Genomic DNA, 20715 nt, shown 5'->3' on the forward strand with positions numbered 1-20715 from the left:
ACGAGTGGGCCACGGCTCACTCGATAGAGCTGTCAGCACGCTACATTCCAGGCAAGAGGAATGTAGTAGCGGACAAGCTCAGCCGTCAGGATCAGGTGATAGGGACCGAATGGTCTCTACACCAAGACGTGGCGGAAAGGCTCTTCAACCTGTGTGGGGGCGACCGGTCGTAGACCTGTTCGCCACCCGGCACAACAGAAAACTTCAGGTTTTCTTTTCAGCCGTGCCGGACCCATGGGCAGCTGCAGAGGACGCTCTCCAACACCCCTGGGACAACCTCTTCGCCTACGCCTTTCCTCCCTTCTGTCTGATTCGGTCACTCCCAATCTCAGAATGATCCTGGTGGCTCCCAAACGGCCTCAAGCCATTTGGTATCCGGACCTGCTGGCTCTTCTTGCGGACGCACCGAGAGAGCTACCCAATTGGCACAACCTTCTAGCCCAGCCACACGTAGAACGGTACCACCAAGCAGTCCAGTCCCTTCAACTTCACGGCTGGCTGTTATCCACCATCTCTTGCGAACGAGAGGCTTTTCTCGTAGCGCAGCAACAATAGATGGCTGGGTACCACGTCCGTACAGTCCTCTTGCAGCTGTGTACCAGGGGAAGTGGGCCGTCTTCGTGTGGTTGGTGTCGTAGACAGGGTCTGTCTCCTCTCAGAGCCACTCTTCAGCAGGTAGCGGATTTCCTCGTGTTTCTTCGCCGAGAGAAGCTCCTCTCAGTACCCACAGTTAAAGGATATAGAGCAGCACTGGCGCTCGTCCTAAAACTGAGGGGACTGGACATCTCGAACTCGTTCGAGATCTCCTTGCTAATGAGGAGCTTCGAAAGGTCTTGCCCACCCAGGGAACTCAGGCCCCCTGAGTGGGATGTGACTCTCGTCCTTAGGAGTTTGACTCGAAGACCCTTCGAGCCACTCCGAGAGTCGTCAGACAGGGATCTGACCCTCAAGACCCTCTTCTTGCTGGCCCTGGCATCGGCGAAGAGAGTAGGGGAACTACATGGTCTTTCTTATGATGTTAAACACACCAGAGGCTGGGGATCTGTGACGCTCGATTTCGTCCCGAACTTCGTAGCCAAGACTCAGAATCCGTCGATCCCTGACGATAGGTTCGAGTCTTTCTCGATCCCCTCCCTTCTGGACTTCACCGATAACGATGCGGATGAGATGCTGCTTTGTCCTGTGAGGGCGCTACGGCGCTATCTGAAGAGAACTCGACACCTCAGGCCTGAGTGTCGACGCCTCTTCGTTAGCACCAGGGTTACCAAGAAGAAGTTTTCCAGAACACGCTTTCTTTCTGGCTACGTGAGGTGATCAGGAGAGCGTACGAGGCTGATGGTAGCGACGTCATCCGTACGCTCCGACCGAGAGCCCACGAAGTCAGAGGTATCGGACCCTCCTTAGCGTTCCGTAAGAACTTCTCCGTGGCGCAGGTCCTGAAGGCAGGTGTCTGGGCCAACCAGACCACCTTCACGTCCTTCTACCTTCGGGATATTGCCCACAAGTCCTTGGATACTTTTTCCTTGGGACCTGTGGTGGCTGCTCAACACGTTGTGTAAGCTTACCCAGCACCCGAGCAGGCAGAACAGCATCGATTCCTGGTATGACTGGGAGAATGAATGTGCGAATGAGAGTGTGACTGGCTTCTCTTCACCATCTTTCTCTACCTCTACCTGTGGGCAGAGGGATACGGTCGTTACCACGCTGGAAGGGAGTCAGATGCAGGTAAGCTACTCGACCGAGCTCCATCCTATCCCTTTAACTAGGGATAGGAGTGTATATCCATCACTTTCTCCTACAAGGGGGAGGGGAGGAAGTGGATGCCTACATGAGACAAACCCATGACTTTATATTTGCTCATGTACAGGAAAAAGTTCTTACAATGCTGGTACGAAGAGATACGCTTGCCTCTCTCTTAGTACTCGGCCCAGAGGTCTGACCATTGATCCTGCGGTGCACACCCCGATCAATCGGACAGAGGCTTGGATCCCTCCCTCGCTCTTACGACCAGGGAGGCATTCCAGGGATGGACGAACACCAGTCTGTTCATCTAAAGACTCAGATTCCTCCCACCAAGAAGTGAGTCTTCCTATTGTTAAAGGACCGATGGTTTGTATTACGTATCGGAACAAATGACAATTTGTCGAAAATTGCATTTTTCCTAACTATACAAATCTGAGGTCCTTTACATATAGTCCCTCCTCATGCCACCCCTCACTCTGCGTATTTTGCATGGGCCAAAAGCAAAAGTGATTTGTTTACCTCCCAGTCGAGCGGCGCGCGACGATCGGACAAGCAGTTAACTACCGTTCTCCCCTTGTTCGAAGCTTACGACCGTTCCAGCTGCCGCTAGCTACTTCCTATTGTTAAAGGACCTCAGGTTTGTATAGTTAGGAAAAATGCAATTTTCGACAAATTGTCATTTTTATTTGCTTGCACATAGTGTAATGCATTCATTATACTTTTCCCAGAATCAACATATTTTTCACAGCATTGAACAGTCGCTTCGTTAGAAATTAAAGGCATCAAATAGTTCATATTGTGTTTGTTCTTTATTAACTGCTATATTATGCAGTATACATACTCAAATTTCCAATTACTAATCCCCTCTCTTGTGGCAGAGACAAGCATTATTTTCCACCAGTACCAACAGTGGAGCTGACCAAGCCATCCATCCTCACCATATTCCTTAACCTTGCATATCATAGGGTATTAGGTAAATAGAAACCAGAAATCAAGACTACCTTGCCATACCCCTGTAAGAGCATTTATTTATAGAACAGTTATGATGCACACGTCTTTCATTTCAGTAGTCTTACAAGCATTTCTCTCTCAACTCTGTTGTAGGCTTTTTCAAAGTTTATGTACGCAACATATATTGGCCGTTTCTGGTTCTTTGCTATATCAGTAAGTAAATGTATTGTCAGAATTATTTCTTCATATCCCTACCTTTCTTTGTTCCTGTGTGTTGTTCATCAGAAACAAACCACTGCTGAAGTATTATTAATTGAAATGAATTTATATAATTTTGATACAGCAGACATTATATTAATACCATGATAATTCCCTATGTTCTGTGCATCACCTCCTTTATGATGGGTTAACAATTTTCTTCAAGCCCTTAACAATGAGTAAGTCGCATGAAATGTCCTCTACATGAAGGTCAAAAACAGTATCCATGACAAGCTTTAAAATTTTGAAAACCTTGGGGGATACTATCAAGTACAGGTGATTTATTACGCTTGAGTTGCTTAACACAATTACAGACATAATTCATTCACTGCATCATCCAGTACTAGGATATAGAGTTTTCCATGTAACTCCTCTAGTTTTGCTTCTACTCCATAGTCCCTGTTAGCTGTAAACAATGCTTCCTCAGTGGTGTAGTTCAATAATGTAATAATAATAACTCTGTACTGTTTGCCAACATCAACCATTTTTCTTATACATGTTCCACTGAATAGCTGACAGATATGTAGTAACTTACTATGTGGAGTTGCCCTATCCATCCCAGCTGCAATTGACCTTAGATACAGAAGTTGGAGTAGAATAAAGTGACTGACCATCTACCAATTAAGGATTTACCAGTTGATGTTCTGCACTGTTTAATCCCCTTGGCATTATAATTTGAGTTTTTATAAACAGTTTTTTGTATTTAAAATTTTTGAGCTTGATTAGTTCCTCAAATTTTTATTTTTATGTATACATTCCTTGTCATGGTGCTCCAATTTTTGAATATTGTATCTCAGCAGGCACTGTGTGGTCCAAGCCGAACATCATTTCTAACCTCTCGACGACCAGATACTACAAAGCTTTATGATGTCCACTCTTACTGGAGAACAAATGCAGGAAATTTTACAACTCTACCACAGTATTTTAAAGATCATGGCTACCATACAGTCTCATTTGGAAAGGTATTCCATCCAGGTAATTTTTTTATTTACAGTACTGTACTATTGTATTCAATATGTTGCAAAACCCTTTATGCTTTCTCAATTCATGCTTAGTACGTAGTATGTGGATAATTATGTTTTTGGCCAGGTCTTTGACTCATTTGAGTTTAAACATCAAAAAGGATTTTAGGACTGGCATAAATTTGTTATAAAATGTGTGGTACACATTAGTGATTCATTATTCAATTCATTCCTCTCTCATAGGCATAGTCAGCAATTATTCTGATGATCAGCCTTATAGTTGGAGTGAGGATCCATATCACCCCCCTACTCAAGCTTTTAAGAATGCCCCAGTATGCCTTGGTAGTGATGGCTCATTACAGAGAAATATATACTGTCCAGTAGAGGTTTGTACAAATTTATGTTTATTATCAATAAAATTATATTTCTTTACATGTGGCTCTATGATATTTTGTTGGTAATATCTGTGGAATTAGTCATTTAATAAAATGTGAATGTAGCAGTTAGTATAAATATAATATGTATGTAGCTGTTGGTATTTATCAGTTTTTTCAGCATCTGTTTGTCCCTTAAATGCATTATTTATATTTTTCAACCAGTTTTATTCTAATTTTCTGTTAGAGGCTTTAGGGGATTTCTAGTTTCCTTCTCTTTTAGAAATTACTTTCATGGTCTGATTGAACTATTTGCCATAATTATTAATAAAGACTTTGTTGTAAACAGGCAAATAAGAAAATATGAAGGCAAAAGAAAAGAAGCAAGAATAATATATTTATTAAAGGATTGTAGCATTCCAGAACATTCATAAAAACTTAATAAGAAAAAACCAGTCAAAAGCTTTATGAATGCATTTGGGACTAGAATTAACACCATGGAAGAGTTGCAGTTTTTAAAAGTACTTGGCCATTCCCACCACATGCAGCCACAGTTTATATATAAGATTTAAGGAGTCCTGTTACAGTCTGGTTCCATAGTTAATTTAGCACTAATTGGTATGCCTGATTTTATATTTCACTGGTCATGGCACCAACTTGTTCCTGCTTTTTTGTGGTACTACATACTTGCTCCATAAATATTGTTGGCATCATTGTTGCTGGAATATTTTTAGCATCATTATAAATACAGACAATTCCTTCTAGTTACCAATTATACTAAAACTTACTTCTAGACCCAGCTAGAGATAAAGTTGAACTTATGAAATAAATTGAGTGGTGGTTTTATTAGAAGCTTTTATGAATTTTATGACACTGGCTCTTCACCATTTATGACATAAACAGAAAGAAAAATCACTTCAGTCAGCTGATTGTATTTATTATGGACTTGGGCAGTTGAAACTCAGTGCCTCAAATTTATATTGAATGAACAGTAATAGTAAACATACCTAGAGTAGGTCCTCCTAGAAGTGGTAACTTGGAGATCCAATGTAATTCAAGTAATTACATATCTGTGGTTTACAAGCAGTTTTGTAAGAGAAGCAAAATGCTAGTGAGAGAGGAGAGGACTGAGTGTATACCTCAATTGAAATAGACTTTCTTGACTGTTAGGATGGACAGTGCATTTCAAACTGTTATTAATAAATCCTCTGAGAATGACCAAGAAAATCTTTTGTAAAATAATTATTTCATTTATGGATGGAAGACTGTTTTAATCATTAGTTTTATATAACTAACTTACCAAGTAATGACAGCTATAGTTTCTACTCGAATGACAGTTGAGATTCAAAATTTCACGGGTAGCGCTTCAATATAGTTTTAGCACACAATCCTTATTCATTTTGTGCTGTCTGTAGTGGCAACAGCTGGCATGGCGAGTAGCTTTATTCATTATTTTCTGGTTATTTTACCGGATTCCGATGGTAGCTTCTTTAAATCAACCATCAGAATGTGTATATTGTAGCCTTCAAGCTGAAATCTTTCAGGAGTTTTTTCTTATTTTGTTTTTTACGTTGATTCGGAATCATCAACGAACCATCGATAAACAACGCCATTTGCATTTGTTATATATAGTTGATAGATAGATGTAGTGAACAATGACATTCTTTGAAATAATAGATATTGTATCAGCATTAGCTCTCGCAGGTAAAAAATAATGGCAAATTTTCATGAATTTATCTCATTTGTAGTATAGGATGACTGCTAAATTACAAAACCTAAATGGTTTTTAGCAAAAAGTTATTATTTGCAAAAATTAAACGGTACAACTATATTTATGATAATGATGACTTAAATAAAGGTTGTTTTGCTTGTTGTATCCAATTACAGTATTGCTATTATCATTTTGTTACTGTATTACAGAATATAAACATCATCATGTAGATCATTGGTATTTAATATTGTTTACATTCTCAAAATCTTGGCTGATTTGAGTAATATCGATATCTTCATTGTCATTATTTGTTAGAAAAGATATAATTTGAAGATACCTTTTATCATAAATTAATGACGTTTGGTTGAAAACATGCGTAGATTACTTCATTGTATAAATATTAAATATGATTTTCCAGTTCCAAACATCATTCTGCCTGGCCGTTATTTGTTTTATTTAGCCTTAGCTATAACCTGCAGCTTTAATTTACCAGTATTCTTTCTTGAGATCTCCATTGCATGGGGGATAACAAAAATGTATTTCATTTTTACTTATGGAAGTCACCATTGAGAAGCAGCAGGGTTCAACAACTTGACAATTTTAACATAATTCTTAATAAATGCTTGATAGGTATGGTAAATGATGTCAGCAGTCAGCTGTTTCTCGATTTGGTTGTTTATGTCAATACATGTTTACAATAATTGCTTCATTCAGAATTCTAAAAATTGGATTTTTTTAGTGGAGGATGGAGGAGTATCATTAGTATTTACAGTTGATGAAATGGGGAGAGAGAGAGAGAGAGGAGAGACGAGAGAGAGAGAGAGAGAGAGAGAGGAAGGGAGAGAGAGAGGCGGGGGGGGGGGAGGGGAGGTACCAATCTATGCTTATCTCTGGTTAAGCACAGAGACCTAGATCTTTCATCTTAAGGACTCTCTAGTCCTTTTACATGCCCAGCTAGGAAGCTTTGATTGTTCCGACAAGGCATACAAACCTTCGGTCCTTTTACAATAGGAAGGTACTAGCGGCAGCTGGATAGGTCATAAGCTTTCGAACAAGGGGTTCGGTAGTTAACTGCTTGTCCGACAGGCGCGCTTTTCGCGCGCGACTACGGGAGGTAAACAAATCACTTTTGCTTTCGGCCTCACAGCGAGTGGACGTGTGTGTTCTACGCTCTCTGCCCGCTTCTCGTCGTTTGCTTTCCCTTGGTTGTATGGTTGTGTTTGTGTTTGAGTGAACATTGTAAGTACAATCATTCCCTTTTTCATCATCTTTATTATTAATCTGATCAATTATGGAGTCTCCACGCCCCGCTACCCTCCGGAGATTGTGCCCGGGTACCGAAGGGCGTAAATGCGGTAAGTTCCGCTCCTTCCCAGAAATTGATCCCCATATTTTGTGCGCTCGGTGTCGGGGGTTTCCGGCCTGCGAATGTACCCGAGCCGAGCCCTGTGAAGTATGTATGTCATGGTCGGGAGGCGCAGTGGGGCTTGTACGAAGGTAGGAAGAAGCGAAGGCCTGCAAAGGAGTCGTCGGAGAGCTCTCCCGCGACTCCTTTGGTTACGGACACTTCGTCTTCTTTCCTGCCGCCCGCTCAGCTCCCACGTTTGGCGCCTTCCCCTTCGGGGGGGGGGTTTCTAGGTCCTTCTCCTCACCCGATCTGTCGAGTGTGGTAGAGGGAGGGCGCGAGATACCCCGACGTTGAGTTGTACTCTGGGTCCTCTATCCGTTCGTCTACATTGCACGGACGGGTAGAGGATCCTGCTAATCACCCGACCTTTGCTTCCTCAGGTGCTGTTGCCGCGAAGGACGGACCTCGGACAGGTGTGGGCATCGTTGGGTCTGCAGGGCGTGCCGAGTGTCCAGGGGCTGCTCTACCATCTCGCTGGCTCTGTGGCTGTCACGCACGCTACGGTGACGATCACTACCACGACCCTGTCAACTCCTGGCTATGCTTCACCTCCTCACCTGGTGTACACCCCGCACGCGGTCTCTGTTACACCAACTACATCGGTGCAGGGGCCAATCGCCGTACCACGGGGGAGTGTGATGCCGCCACCTGGTTTGCCGTGCTGCCTCGACCGGACTTCGTGTGCCCGAAGAGCTCACCCCTGGACCTCCCACCAGTACCTAGGATGTCTGTGCCGTCGGTCCTTCCACCTGGTCTGCCTGTACAGCCTGCCGTACCTGCCGTACCTGCCCAGACCGCTGTTTACGGACGTGATGTTGCCGACCACTGCTGCCGTTCCTGTATCTGTTCCTGCCGTCTCCACTGCTGTTCCTGTGATGCCTGCACCTGCTGACGTTGTTCCTGTTCGTGGCGCCGCTGCTCCCGATGCCGATCTGTTCGGACAGTACGTCCCGGGCCCTGTTGCTTCGGCAACAGCAGCCCCGGCTCCGCCCTGGATGACAGATTCTGACATCGGTCCTGAGGAAGCTGACGAAGAAGAAGAGGAAGAGGAGGAAGGTGTCGTCGTCGTCTTCATCGTCTTCTTTTCGTTCGTCCGTCGTCGTCGTCGTCTGCCGCCTCTCCCCCTTCATCTTCTAAGGCTTCACAGCCTAAGAAGAAGAAGGTCGCCTCCTCCCCCCCTAAGAAGTCTCCTTCGGGAGCTTCTAAGGGCCCGTCTCGCTCCGGTGAGACGGGGGTTTCTTCCGCTGGTCACCCTGCTCCTTCGGGAGCAGGACCCGTCTCTTCTTCCGCAAGGAAGAAGACTACGGGGACCAGAGGGGTGCCGGCTAACACACCGGCACTTCCTCGCCTGCTGTTAGTGGTTCGACCACGGCAGCAGGATCCGTCTCGGCCTCTCGTTTCGCGAGAGTGGGGTACCGAGTGTACGGTCGCCCACCAGCGACCGTGGCAGCTAGGAACCAGACCTCTGAGCCAGCTCAGCGTCAGGTTCACTGGCACGGAGCGGAAGACTGGTGACAGCCGCTCACGCGACTCTCACCAGACCAGCTCTCGCTCTCGCGGCGACCAGCTGGCTACCCGGGCTGACGTGACGGTCCACGACCGGCCACAGGCTGAGGCTGGGAAGAGGTCCCCCCGTTCGACCGGTCACCAGCCACGGCCTTGGTTGGTAACCAGCGACGTGACACGCCGTGAGGATACGCACCGGTCTCACCGTGACAGCGGAGCTCGCCGGTCGCCTGACCGTCACTCTCACAGAGAGCGATCGGGTACGGCCACCAGCACCAGCTCTTCTGACACGCGAGACCGGGGCCGCTGTGCTCAGTCCAGCCGTTCTCCACAGCGAGACGGCTCGACCAGGCCTGCAGCTCGATCGCCACCTCGGGTTTGACGATCGCCTGCAGTCCTCCAAGCCCACTGGTTCTGCCAGCGAGCGAGGAGGGAGCATCAGGTCTGCCTCTCCCATACCTTCAACCTCCTCGGGTTACACCGGGAGGAGCGAGGTATTGAGGAGTGATCGTGAGGGTGGGTGCGGGGGGCCCTTTTTTCAGGGGATCCCACCACGACGTCCTACGTACCAGGCCTGGTTCTCGGACCGGCCAGGTCGTATGCACAAGTGGCTGGAGGAGACCGAGAGGGGTCTGTCGCTGTTCCCCCCCTCGAGGGGGGAGGATCTCGGGAGCTGCTCCTGTTCGAGGGACTGGATGGTCCCGCTCCGCAGGATGCAGTCACTCCTGAGATTCAGAGGAACTTTGCCGAGGTAATTGCGCTGATTCGTCAGCACAACGACCTTGGGGAAGGATCGCCGCTCCCACCTTCCGAGCCCACGTCCCGGCTCGAGTCGTTCTGGGGCCGAAGAGGGAACCCAGACCGACGGTGGGTTTGCCGCGGTCGGAGCTTGCCGACTCAGTGCAGGACCAGGTAGAATCTCTTGTCTCCGGCAAGACGGTTCTCTCAAGTACTGGCAGGTTCGGAGGCAAGCTGCTGCCACCTCCTCTATACTGCGACAGCGGGTTTTTACGTTTTTGCGTTCGTCTGAGGACCCGAATGCCGCCCTCTAAAACAGGTGAACCCGGAGTTAGCCAGGCTAACGCCGGGTGTGTCTCTGCAGCCCAGCTCCTGTCAGAGAACCTATGGTTCTCGCACCAAGAGGCACTCGGCTGGAATCCACTGCCCATGGGGCGCTTTCCACGCCGTCTCCTGGATAGATCTGTGGTCCCTCACAGTATCTAAGGTCGTCAAGCCGGCCAACTCCGGGGGAATTTCTCCCAGCCGAAGATGACTCGGCCCTTTAGGAAGACTTTGCCAGTCTGGGGGGAATGAGCCATCTCCTTCCTTGCCCACCAGACGGTAAACCTGTGGGCCAACCTGGTTCTCCGACGTAGGGACGCTGTCCTTACTCGAGTTTCCAGGGCAGGCTGGGCGTGAAGCGCGGCATTGGGACTTCTCTCTTCCCAGGAAGAGACAGACAGCGCACTGACGACAGTGACCGTCTGGTACACCAGGCAGTTTCGAAGGCTTCTGGGCAGCCTCGAACTGCGGCCAAGCCAAAGAGCTCGGCTAGCGCTTGCACGGTGGCTAAGACGGTAGTCGCGTCGAAGCCCCGTGGAAAGAACTCCTGTCTTCTTCGACTTCTGCAAAGGGAGCCGTAAGCAGCCCTCCTCCCAGCCCTCCTTCTCCCGAGGAGGCTCTGGGAAGAAGTCGAAGAAAGGGGGGAAACGCTAGGGACGGCGTTCCCCCTCACCTGCTGCCGGAGTTGGGGGGGTGCCTGGCCAGCCATTGGGCAACTTGGCAGCGCTACGGCGCCGAGACCTGGATTGTAGATGTCCTTCGGGAGGGATATCTATTACCCTTCGAATCTCGGCCACCCCTCACCTCCAAGCCCACGGTCCAACAGCAGTCGTATGTTCCAGGATCATCGAAGGACGTAGCATTGAGACAGGAGATCAAGACCATGCTGAGCAAGAGAGCTGTAGAAATTGTCACGGATCAGTCACCGGGCTTTTACAGTCGACTCTTCTGGTGGAAAAGTCTACGGGAGGCTGGCGCCCGGTGATAGATCTCTCTCCCCTGAATCGGTTTGTTCGCCAGAACCTGGTTCACGATGGAGACGGCACGTTCCGTGCTCGACTCCATCAGGGAGAACGATTTCATGCTTTCAGTGGACTTGAAGGATGCGTATTTCCAAATACCCATTCATCATCCTCCAGAAAGTACCTCCGCTTCATCCTCGACGGGACGGTGTACCAATTCAGGGCACTTTGCTTCGTCTCTCAACCGCCCCACAGGTGTTCACGCGAGTGTTCACTCTGGTGTCTGCGTTGGGCCCATTCGCACGGGATACGTCTTGATGAGGTATCTCGAAGATTGGTTAAGTCCTGGCGAGCTCCCGCTCGCAGTTGCTACAGGACAGGGATCGACTACTCGAGTTCTGTCGCGATCTGGGGATCGTTGTGAACTTCGAGAAGTCCGATCTCGAGCCAAGCAGAGGATGCAAGTACCTGGGTATGCTGATCGACACGGTAGCAGGGCGAGTCTTCCCCGCAGACTCGCGGATCAGCAGATTCAGGGAGGCAGCCAACCAGTTCCTGTCTCGGCAGGAACAGGTAGCTCAGCGATGGCAAGTCGTGATCAGACACCTGTCGTCACTCGAGAAGTTAGTCCCTCACGGGCGTCTTCACCTGCGGTCTCTCCAGTGGAGACTAAAGGAGAGTTGGTCACAGGCGACGGATCCCCCAAGCTTTCCAGTGTCACTGACACCGGAGGTGAGGCAGGACCTAGCCTTGGTGGCTGGACGACAGGGAACCTCTTAAGAGGAGTGCCTCTGGCGCACTCCCCCCCCCCGAACATGCAGCTGTCCTCAGACGCATCGACCGAGGGATGGGGCGCACACCTGGAGGAGTTGCTGACTTCAGGAGTGTGGACGAGAACGACAAGCACCTTCACATCAATGTACTGGAACTCAAGGCAGCGTTTCTCGCTCTCCAAGAGTTTCAGGACCGCTTGATGGGACACTCAGTGGTGTTGATGTGCGACAACACCACGGTAGTGGCCTACGTCAACAAACAGGGGGGCCTAGTGTCTCTCCCGTTGTACCAGTTGACTCGGCAGTGCACGAGTGGGCCGAGGCACACTCAATAGAGCTGTCGGCAGCTACATTCCAGGGAAGAGGAATGTAGTAGCAGACACGCTCAGCCGTCGGGATCAGGTGATAGGGACCGAGTGGTCTCTACACCAGGACGTGGCGGAAAGGCTCTTCGAGCTGTGGGGGCGACCAGTCGTGGATCTGTTCGCCACCCGGCACAACAGAAAACTTCAGGTTTTCTTCTCAGCCGTGCCGGACCCATGGGCAGCTGCAGAGGACGCTCTTCAACACCCGTGGGACAACCTCTTCGCCTATGCCTTTCCCCCGTTCAGCCTGATTCGCAAGGTGATCAGTCGAGCACTGGTCACCCCGAATCTCAGGATGATCCTGGTGGCTCCCAAATGGCCAATCCGGACCTGCTGGCTCTTCTCGCAGGAGAACCGAGAGAGATTCCCCCTTGGCACAACCTTCTCGCCCAGCCACACGTCGAGCGGTACCACCAAGCAGTCCAGTCCCTACGACTTCACGGCTGGCTGTTATCCACCATCTCTTGCGAATGAGAGGCTTTTCTCGTAGCGCAGCAACAGAGATGGCTGAAAACGTCCGTCAGTCCTCTGCAGCTGTGTACCAGGGGAAGTAGGCCGTCTTCAGCAGGTAGCGGATTTCCTCGTGTTTCTTCGCCGAGAGAAGCTCCTCTCAGTCCCCACAGTCAAAGGATACAGAGCCGCCTGGCACTTGTCCTAAAGCTGAGGGGATTGGACATCTCGAACTCGTTCGAGATCTCCTTGCTTATGAGAGCTTCGAAAGGTCTTGCCCACCCAGGGAACTCAGGCCCCCTGCGTGGGATGTGACTCTCGTCCTTAGGAGTTTGACTCGAAGACCCTTCGAGCCACTCCGAGAGTCGTCAGACAGGGATCTGACCCTCAAGACCCTCTTCTTGCTGGCCCTGGGCATCGGCAAAGAGAGTAGGGGAACTTCATGGTCTTTCCTATGATGTATGACACTCCAGGATGGGGATCTGTGACGCTCGATTTCGTCCCGAACTTCAGTTTGCGGAAAGACTCAGAAACCGTCGGTCCCTGACGACAGGTTCGAGTCTTTCACGATTCCCTCCCTAATGGACTTCACCGATAATGATGCGGATGAGATGCTGCTTTGTCCTGTGAGGGCGCTACGGCGCTATCTGAAGAAAACTCGACACCTCAGGCTGAGTGTCGACGCCTCTTCGTTAGCACCAGGGTAACCAAGAAAGAAGTATCCAAGAACACTCTTTCATTCTGGCTGCGTGAGGTCATCAGGAGGGCGTATGAGGCTGATGGTAGTGACGACATCCGTACGTCCCGTCCGAGAGCTCACGAAGTCAGAAGTATTGGCCCCTCGTTGGCGTTTTCGTAAGAACTTCTCCGTGGCGCAGGTCTGAAGGCAGGTGTCTGGTCTAACCAGACTACCTTCACCTCCTTCTACCTTCGGGATATTGCCCACAGGTCCTTGGATACCTTTTTCCTTGGGACCCGTGGTGGCTGCTCAACAAGTTGTGTAGCTAACCCAAGACCCTCGCAGGCTGAAACAGCATCGAGTCCTGGTGTGACTGTGCGGATGGATGTGTGAATGAGTGAGTGACTGGCTTCCTCTTCCCTCTCCTTTTCCTCCTCTACCTGTGGGCAGAGGCCACGGTCGTCACTACGCTGGATGAGGACGAGATGCAGGTGAGCTATATGACAGAGCCCCATCCTATCCCTTTCACTAGGGATAGGAGCAGAATATCCACCATTCCTTCCTACAAGGGGGGGGAAGTGGATGCCTACAAGATACAAACCCATTACTTTATATTTGCTCCTTTGTACAGGAACAAGTTCTTACATTGCTGGTACGAAGAGTTCGACGCTTGCCTCTCTTCTTAGTACCTCGGTCCAGAGTCCTGACCATTGATCCTGCGGTGCACACCCCGATCAATCGGACAGAGGCTTGGATCCCTCCCTCGCTCTTACGACCAGGGAGGCTTCCAAGGTTGGGCGAACACCAGTCTGTTCACAAAAGACTCAGATTCCTCCCACCAAGAAGTGAGTCTTCCTATTGTAAAAGGACCGAAGGTTTGTATGCCGTGTCGGAACAAATGACAATTTGTCCAAAATTGCATTTTTCCTAACTATACAAACCTGAGGTCCTTTTACGCATAGTCCCACCTCATGCCACCCCTCACTCTGCAGTTTTTGCTTGGGCCAAAAGCAAAAGTGATTTGTTTACCTCCCAGTCGCGCGCGCCTGTCGGACAAGCAGTTAACTACCGAACCCCTTGTTCGAAAGCTTACGACCTATCCAGCTGCCGCTAGTACCTTCCTATTGTAAAAGGACCTCAGGTTTGTATAGTTAGGAAAAATGCAATTTTGGACAAATTGTCATTTTAGCCAAGAACGAGGATCCATCCAAGACCTGGATCCGTTCTTTCTCCCTTGGAGCTTAATGGACATCATTGTTTTCCAATAACTCCATCCATCTCCCGAATTCCTAACTTGCTTGGTGTCCAGCTTGCCTGACGCCAGTTACAACCTGGCATCAGTGCATGCTCCAAGCACCTAGGAGCGCTCACCAACTCAGGGAAAAGAGTGAGCTCTCTGCCAATTGCAGTTTTTAGGTATTTACTTGAGCAGGACTTAATAATCAAAAGGACCTTCTTAACCTTTGATGGTCAGTCAAGAACTCCCTTGCTATCTAAGATTGCATTGTCCTTCATCCTAAAGAGAATTTATTTCTGAAGTACTTTCAGATTCAGGAGATCAACTTTTCCCTCTTTTAGTGAAAGCTAAGAATATCAGAGCAGCCTCTACTTATGTAGCTTTCAGGCACATACATCCCTTATTTTCATACATCGTCCTTTGTGTCTCACTATCATAAATGAAAATCGAACTACTTGCTCTACTGGCGCCCAGCTCCCCTGGCACCAGCTACAGTCTGTCGCCAGCTATAGAGTTTCCAGAACCTCGAGCTACTAGCTCTCCTGGTGCCCCAGCTATAGAGCTCCAGGCACCCAGAGCATCGGGCTCGCCTGAGACCAGCTATAGTCTATTGCCAACTTTAGAGCTTACAGCACACGCAAACTCCTAGCAGCTCGACTGGCACCGAGTTCGCCTGCCACCCAGCTTGCCTGGAGCCAGCTATAGTCTGGCACTAGCAATATTTATACCTGTCCTCGACCTACCCATGCCTTGCCTGGCGTCAGCTCCAGACTGATGCTGGCTGTAGTAGAGCTTCCAGAACCTCAAGTTGTTAGTTCTCCAGGTGCCAAGCTCATCTGGCCCCAGCTGTAGAGCTCCCCGTGCTCAGAGCTTTGTGCTCCCCTGGTGCCCAGCTCGCATGGCACCAGCTACAGTTTGACTCCAACTTAGCCTTACAGCATACGTGAAGTCCCAGCAGTTTGACGGGCACTCAGTCGCCTGATGCCCAGTTCACCTGGCGCCGGACGCAGGCCGGCACCAGCAATATTTATACTAATCCGTGAGCTTCCACGGCTTGACTGGTGCCTGCTAAACAGCATTTAAAATTCTGCAGTATCACAGGACAGTGACTGGCATGGTATGGCAGGAGAAAGCATAGGATTCACTCCCACTATCTCTTCACCTTCTAGTGAGGTATATAGGTTTTAGGAGCCAGGAGGCACTGAGTTACCTGGAGCACCCACCACTCTCAGCAGATGGGTTGTGGTGTTATTTCAATGTATGTGACAGTGTTTCTGGATGTTTCTTATGTTGGTAATGCACCTAGGGCAAGGGCATCTTTTAAAGTTTTCCTAGCTGTCAGATAACTCCATAGCTGCATAACTGTCGACTGATGCTTTGGTAGCCATTAGAATACTCCTTCACTACAAAGCTCCCACTTAAGTAGAGGTAACCCTTGGCTTTACTGCCATGCCACTACAGGTTAAGTTGAGTGATAACCAGTTGCATGTTTACGTAATGCAGGCTTTCTTAACTGATAAGGAATGACAAGTATTGTATTCAATTCTAGCAAATTTTCTATTTCAAATTCAGTACGTACATGACTTAATGATTTAAGAGTAGTATGCTATGACTGTGTATCACACCTGTCAATGTGGGATTCAGCTATGTAATTACTTGGTAAGTTACGTAGATAAAAAGTACATTTGTATAATAAAATGAAGTTTTATATATACTTGCCAAGTAATTACAGAATTGGAGCCCACCCTCCTCCGGGCTCCTTTCTGATGTCTGCTAGGCTGTTCCAGTATTCTGTTACTGGGATGGGCTGCCACCTACACAAACTATATTGAAGTGCTACCCACGAAATTTTGAATCTAAGCTGCCGTTTGAGTGGAAAATATAGCTATGTAGTAATTACTTGGTAAGTATATTTAAAACTATTATATTATAAAAATATCATTTTGTTCATGAAACTTACCTGTCAGATATATATAGCTGTATTTTCTGAAGTCCGACAGAATTTCAAAAACTTCCGGCACACGCAGTGGTCGGCCAGGTGGTTAGTACCCATTCCCGCCGCTGGGAGGCGGGTATCAGGAACCATTCCCATTTTCTATTCATAATTTTTCTGTCGCCGGTGCTGGAAACACCTGTTTTCAGTACCTCCGTCTTTGGATTTTGGAAACTTCATTGTCGCTAAGTATCCTAATTGTCTTTTAATTTATTTATTTGGATTTGTGGCTAGGCATACGCTATCTTAAATTGATTTGAATTTGATTCATTTTTGCATAAGATATCTGAATCTAGTTAGGCTAGTTTCAGAGGGTGTTGTCTGCAAAGATAGGGTGTGGCTACCGAAAGCTTCGGTAGATCCGCACTTGGTATGCACGAGGGGTATGGGTCTTGCTTCTTTGTTGAGATTTGTCATTGTAAGGAGTTGTGAAGAACTTTGTCTAATTCCGTAAGGAAGACGTATGAGTTCGTATGTACGCAATTAATCAGTAAACATGTCTAATTCCATAAGGAAGACGTATGATTCGTATGTACGCAATTAATCAGTAAACAAAGTCAGGGTAGTGAACCTGCTAACCTTCCTGTAGACTTTATTTTGCCTAACCCTGTAGTATGGCCTACGGGTTATGAATATGTCTGCGAGAGGTGATCGCTCTCCTTCATTGTTGTGTAGAGTGCTACTTCTGTTATTGTTACTCTAACCCTGTAATGTTGCCTTCGGGCCCTAAAACAGTGTCTGTAGAGGTTATTGCCCTTTCTCTAATACTCTTTCGATTCGTAACTTAGAATTGAAAGTGCTTGCTTTAGAGAGCAATAGTGAAGTGGCTTAGTGCAGTGACAGTGCCCCTTAGGTAGTGGAGGGTGCGTCAGATCGGCCTTATTTCGCCTCTAGGCCGGGACCTCTGCTTGACTCCCAGGACCCAGGGAGAGAGCATGTCGAAAGCCGAAGGAGGGTTACGAGGAACCCCCACCGATCTGGCGTGCCTTCGGCAGTTTCTGATGAAAAATCCCCCAGACTGTCCAAAGTGCATGCACGTGCACGAATCCTGAAGGATTGCTTCTCGTCCTCCGAAGCGTCCTCCCCTGCGCAGGGGTGGAGCTTTCGGAAGGACTTTATAGAGGAGGACGCTTGGCACGTTTCTCTCTCTCTTCTCTCTTCTCTCTCTCTATCTCTCTCTCTCTCTCTCTCTCTCTCTCTCTCTCTCTCTCTCTCTCGTCATGCATTTCAGTGAGAAGTAATAAGGCGAACATCGCCTGAACATGTGTACGTCTTTCCACCGAGAAATACGAAAAAGAAGTCGTAGTAGCAGGACGCTTTTGAGCACTGACGTTCGAGCTTTGTTCTGTGAGAATAAGAAGGTGTTCCCTCGCCCCTCGTATTCTTACACGATCAACCCTTCTCCTGAGACTGCTTCGTGCAGTCGGATTTTTCTCCGAAGATGTATCTCGCTCTTCCCTGAAGGCAGTTTCTCTCGCTTGTTTTGACGCCTGTCAGGAGCGTGACACTTTTCTGCACGCTTCTTTGGACGCTCGGCTTGGGCGGGACGCTCGGATGGACGCCAAGCGCGCGCCAGTGGACGCCGAGCGCGCACCAGTGGACGCCGAACGCGCGCCAGTGGACGCCGAGCGTGCACCAGCGCACGCCAGGTGTGTTCGCATGGCTGAACGTTTCTGTTGAACTCTTCAAGCTCTTGTTTCAGATTTGGGCCTAAAGAATTTTTTACCTCTACCTTCGGTGATACCTTCTACCTCACCTGCAAAGAATGTGAAGTAAGCAGTGCTTCGGAGGACAAGCTTAAAGTGAACAGGCAACTTCTTCTTCGAAACCCAGCAAGACATCGGGTTTCGCGAATTCAAGAGGTCTCTGTCAATTAATATTGTTTTTCGCAAAGGTGGATGGAGTTAAGGAAAGCTCAAGGGAAGATCTCGTTTGCTCTACCGCAGTCAAGACTTTGTGATAAGGCAGTTACGGGTTATGTAAAAGCTTGACGTCCTGCACGTCATGACGCTCGGCTACGTTCAGTAGGATTCTTGCAAAAGCACTCATCAAGAGGACGCTCTTCAGAAAAGCGCAAGACAGGACTTCCTTTGCCATACTGCCAATAAATTTAAGTTGCAAGCTTTTTAGTCCATCTGAAAGGGCTTTTCAGATGATAGATTTTGTTAGTTCCTAAGTTCGGGACTACGCTGCCGAAGTTGAACATCGGGGTCCTACCTGCCGAAAGCCCAGTCTCTTATCAGGATTCTTGCCCCTTCCTCGATTGATACGGGAATGGGAAAAATAATATGCTCGACTTCCTGGATTATGTTTTGTTCAATTCAGTGACTTTCCCCCATTGACAATATACTATCGTTTTGTCAAGTAAGTGGGTATCCCCTCATTGACAAAATATCTCTTTGTCCCGTAAATGGGTTAGTTCTCATTGACAAACATCTCAATAACTTTATATTGCGTAAGCGGATAAGCTCTTTTTGACAAGATTCGTAAGAGCCCTCATTCATCAATCGCAGACTCGTACAAGTAATAGACTTGTAGACTACGTCAATGAATGCTTATGTCCAATAACATAAGAAGCTTGAGCTATCCGCTTCGATTCTCAAAGATTTGTTCAAATAAACTTGCCTGTCAGATATGTATGTAGCTGTGTTTCAAATTCAGCTATAGATATCTCTGCCAGGTAAGTATGAACAAACTTTTGTTGTATCATAACAATTTCATATTTTGCCTTGCGTTATTTTACTACTGGTTGGTTCAAGTCATATACGCTTGCTGTAGTTACCTCTTCGGATGACAACCGAGAGGTCTATTGTCTTTTTTTCTTTTAAGGGCATTTAATCGTTACTCCCTGCAGCCTACCAGGAGTTTCCGATTTTTCTTTTACCGTTGTATGATAGTGTTATGACGACACAAACGCACTTCTATATTTAGCGCCTTCTGTTTCGCTTAAATATACCAGCTTGAGAGTCTCTTTCTGCTCAAAAATAACGGACCTATTTCTTCGTAGAATAGAGTAGCTGGCAACCCACGCATAACGGTAAGAGACGACGAATGTAAGCTGCTGCTGTCACTGTCCGCCCCAGTCCAACCGAGCCAGTCCCAGCTCGTTCGCTGTCATGCGCGGTAGTTTACGTCTCTCTCTCCTGCGTGATTGACTGACTAACTGTATCTCTGTCCTACAATCACGGACTTTAGCCTAAGATTGAGGGGATTTCTTACATGAATGAATAAACATTGCATTCGTTTTGCCTTACTATGTTCAACAGAGATATCTCTTAATCCTTTCGGTGCTCGTTACCGCACGGTATAGAACTACGAGTCTACCGCAACATTGCACTATTATATGCTCTCCTGCTTAGGCAAAGCGCAGCCTTATTAGGGAAGTAAGCATACTCGGGGAGGGAATGGATGAGCTTGCTGGGGACCATTTCCTTCCTGAAGAAGTTTGTTTCCCTGAATAGACTGCACTTCAGACCTCCACAGTTTTTTCCTACCGGGAAACTGAAATATTATTCAAGATCTAGGAATGATTGTGAACATATCTCAGTGCGTCTATCACCTGAGGTGATAGAAAGAAGGTGCCGGACATCTGGATAGGGTTTCAGATGTCCTGGATCTTAATCTGAAAGAAGTAGAAGCAATTCGGTCGTCCCTCCAGTCCTCGAAACGAGTTTTTGGAACCAGTGGTCCAGATCAACTCTGATATTCCACAGCTCTCTCATATCTTAAGAAGTATCTTCTCTCGGCCCCTGTTCGAGTTTACGAGAAAGGCCTATTATAACAACAGGCGTAGAATGTAACGATCCTCTAGAGGTTTGTTACAGGATTGCAAAAGTCCGTACGAATCGTCTCGATCGACGGCAGCAACTACTGACTTCCGAGTGGAATCTTTCTTTAGAAGTATGTTGAGAGTTGTGGAGACTTTAGGGACATCCTTTCATTCTTCTCTTCGATATGTTGAGGACGAAGAGGCTTCTTCTTCTCTGCTCCCATTAAACGCCATCCTATGATATTGAACGGGGATGGATGTTTAGTCTCTTTTCCCCTTTTTCAATCGCTTAGGAAATGTAATAAGAGGATTTATGACGTCACAGGGAGCGACAATGACGCTGATCGCCCCATGTTGGCCTTCAGGATCCTGGATTCACAGAGGTCACGTCCTTCCTAGTTCACTTTCCAAGGACCTTTTCCGAGAGAGTCAGTCTACTCTAACTCGAAAGGTACCTATAACCTCTCCGCTCTGAGTCTGACTACGTTCAGACTATCGAGATGTTGACAGGA

The 20715-nt window shown here is 47.8% G+C and overlaps 1 protein-coding gene across 1 annotated transcript in view; it reads left to right on the plus strand.

Annotated features, from left to right (window-relative positions):
• LOC135200760 (iduronate 2-sulfatase-like) overlaps positions 1-20715 on the plus strand; it is a 70102-nt gene that overhangs the window by 38806 nt on the left and 10581 nt on the right. The window contains 2 exon segments of the mRNA XM_064229376.1: positions 3750-3927; positions 4158-4300. Coding sequence (XP_064085446.1) covers positions 3750-3927; positions 4158-4300 — 321 coding nt within the window.

Source organism: Macrobrachium nipponense, chromosome 27, assembly GCF_015104395.2.
Source record: "Macrobrachium nipponense isolate FS-2020 chromosome 27, ASM1510439v2, whole genome shotgun sequence".
Taxonomy (NCBI): domain Eukaryota; kingdom Metazoa; phylum Arthropoda; class Malacostraca; order Decapoda; family Palaemonidae; genus Macrobrachium; species Macrobrachium nipponense.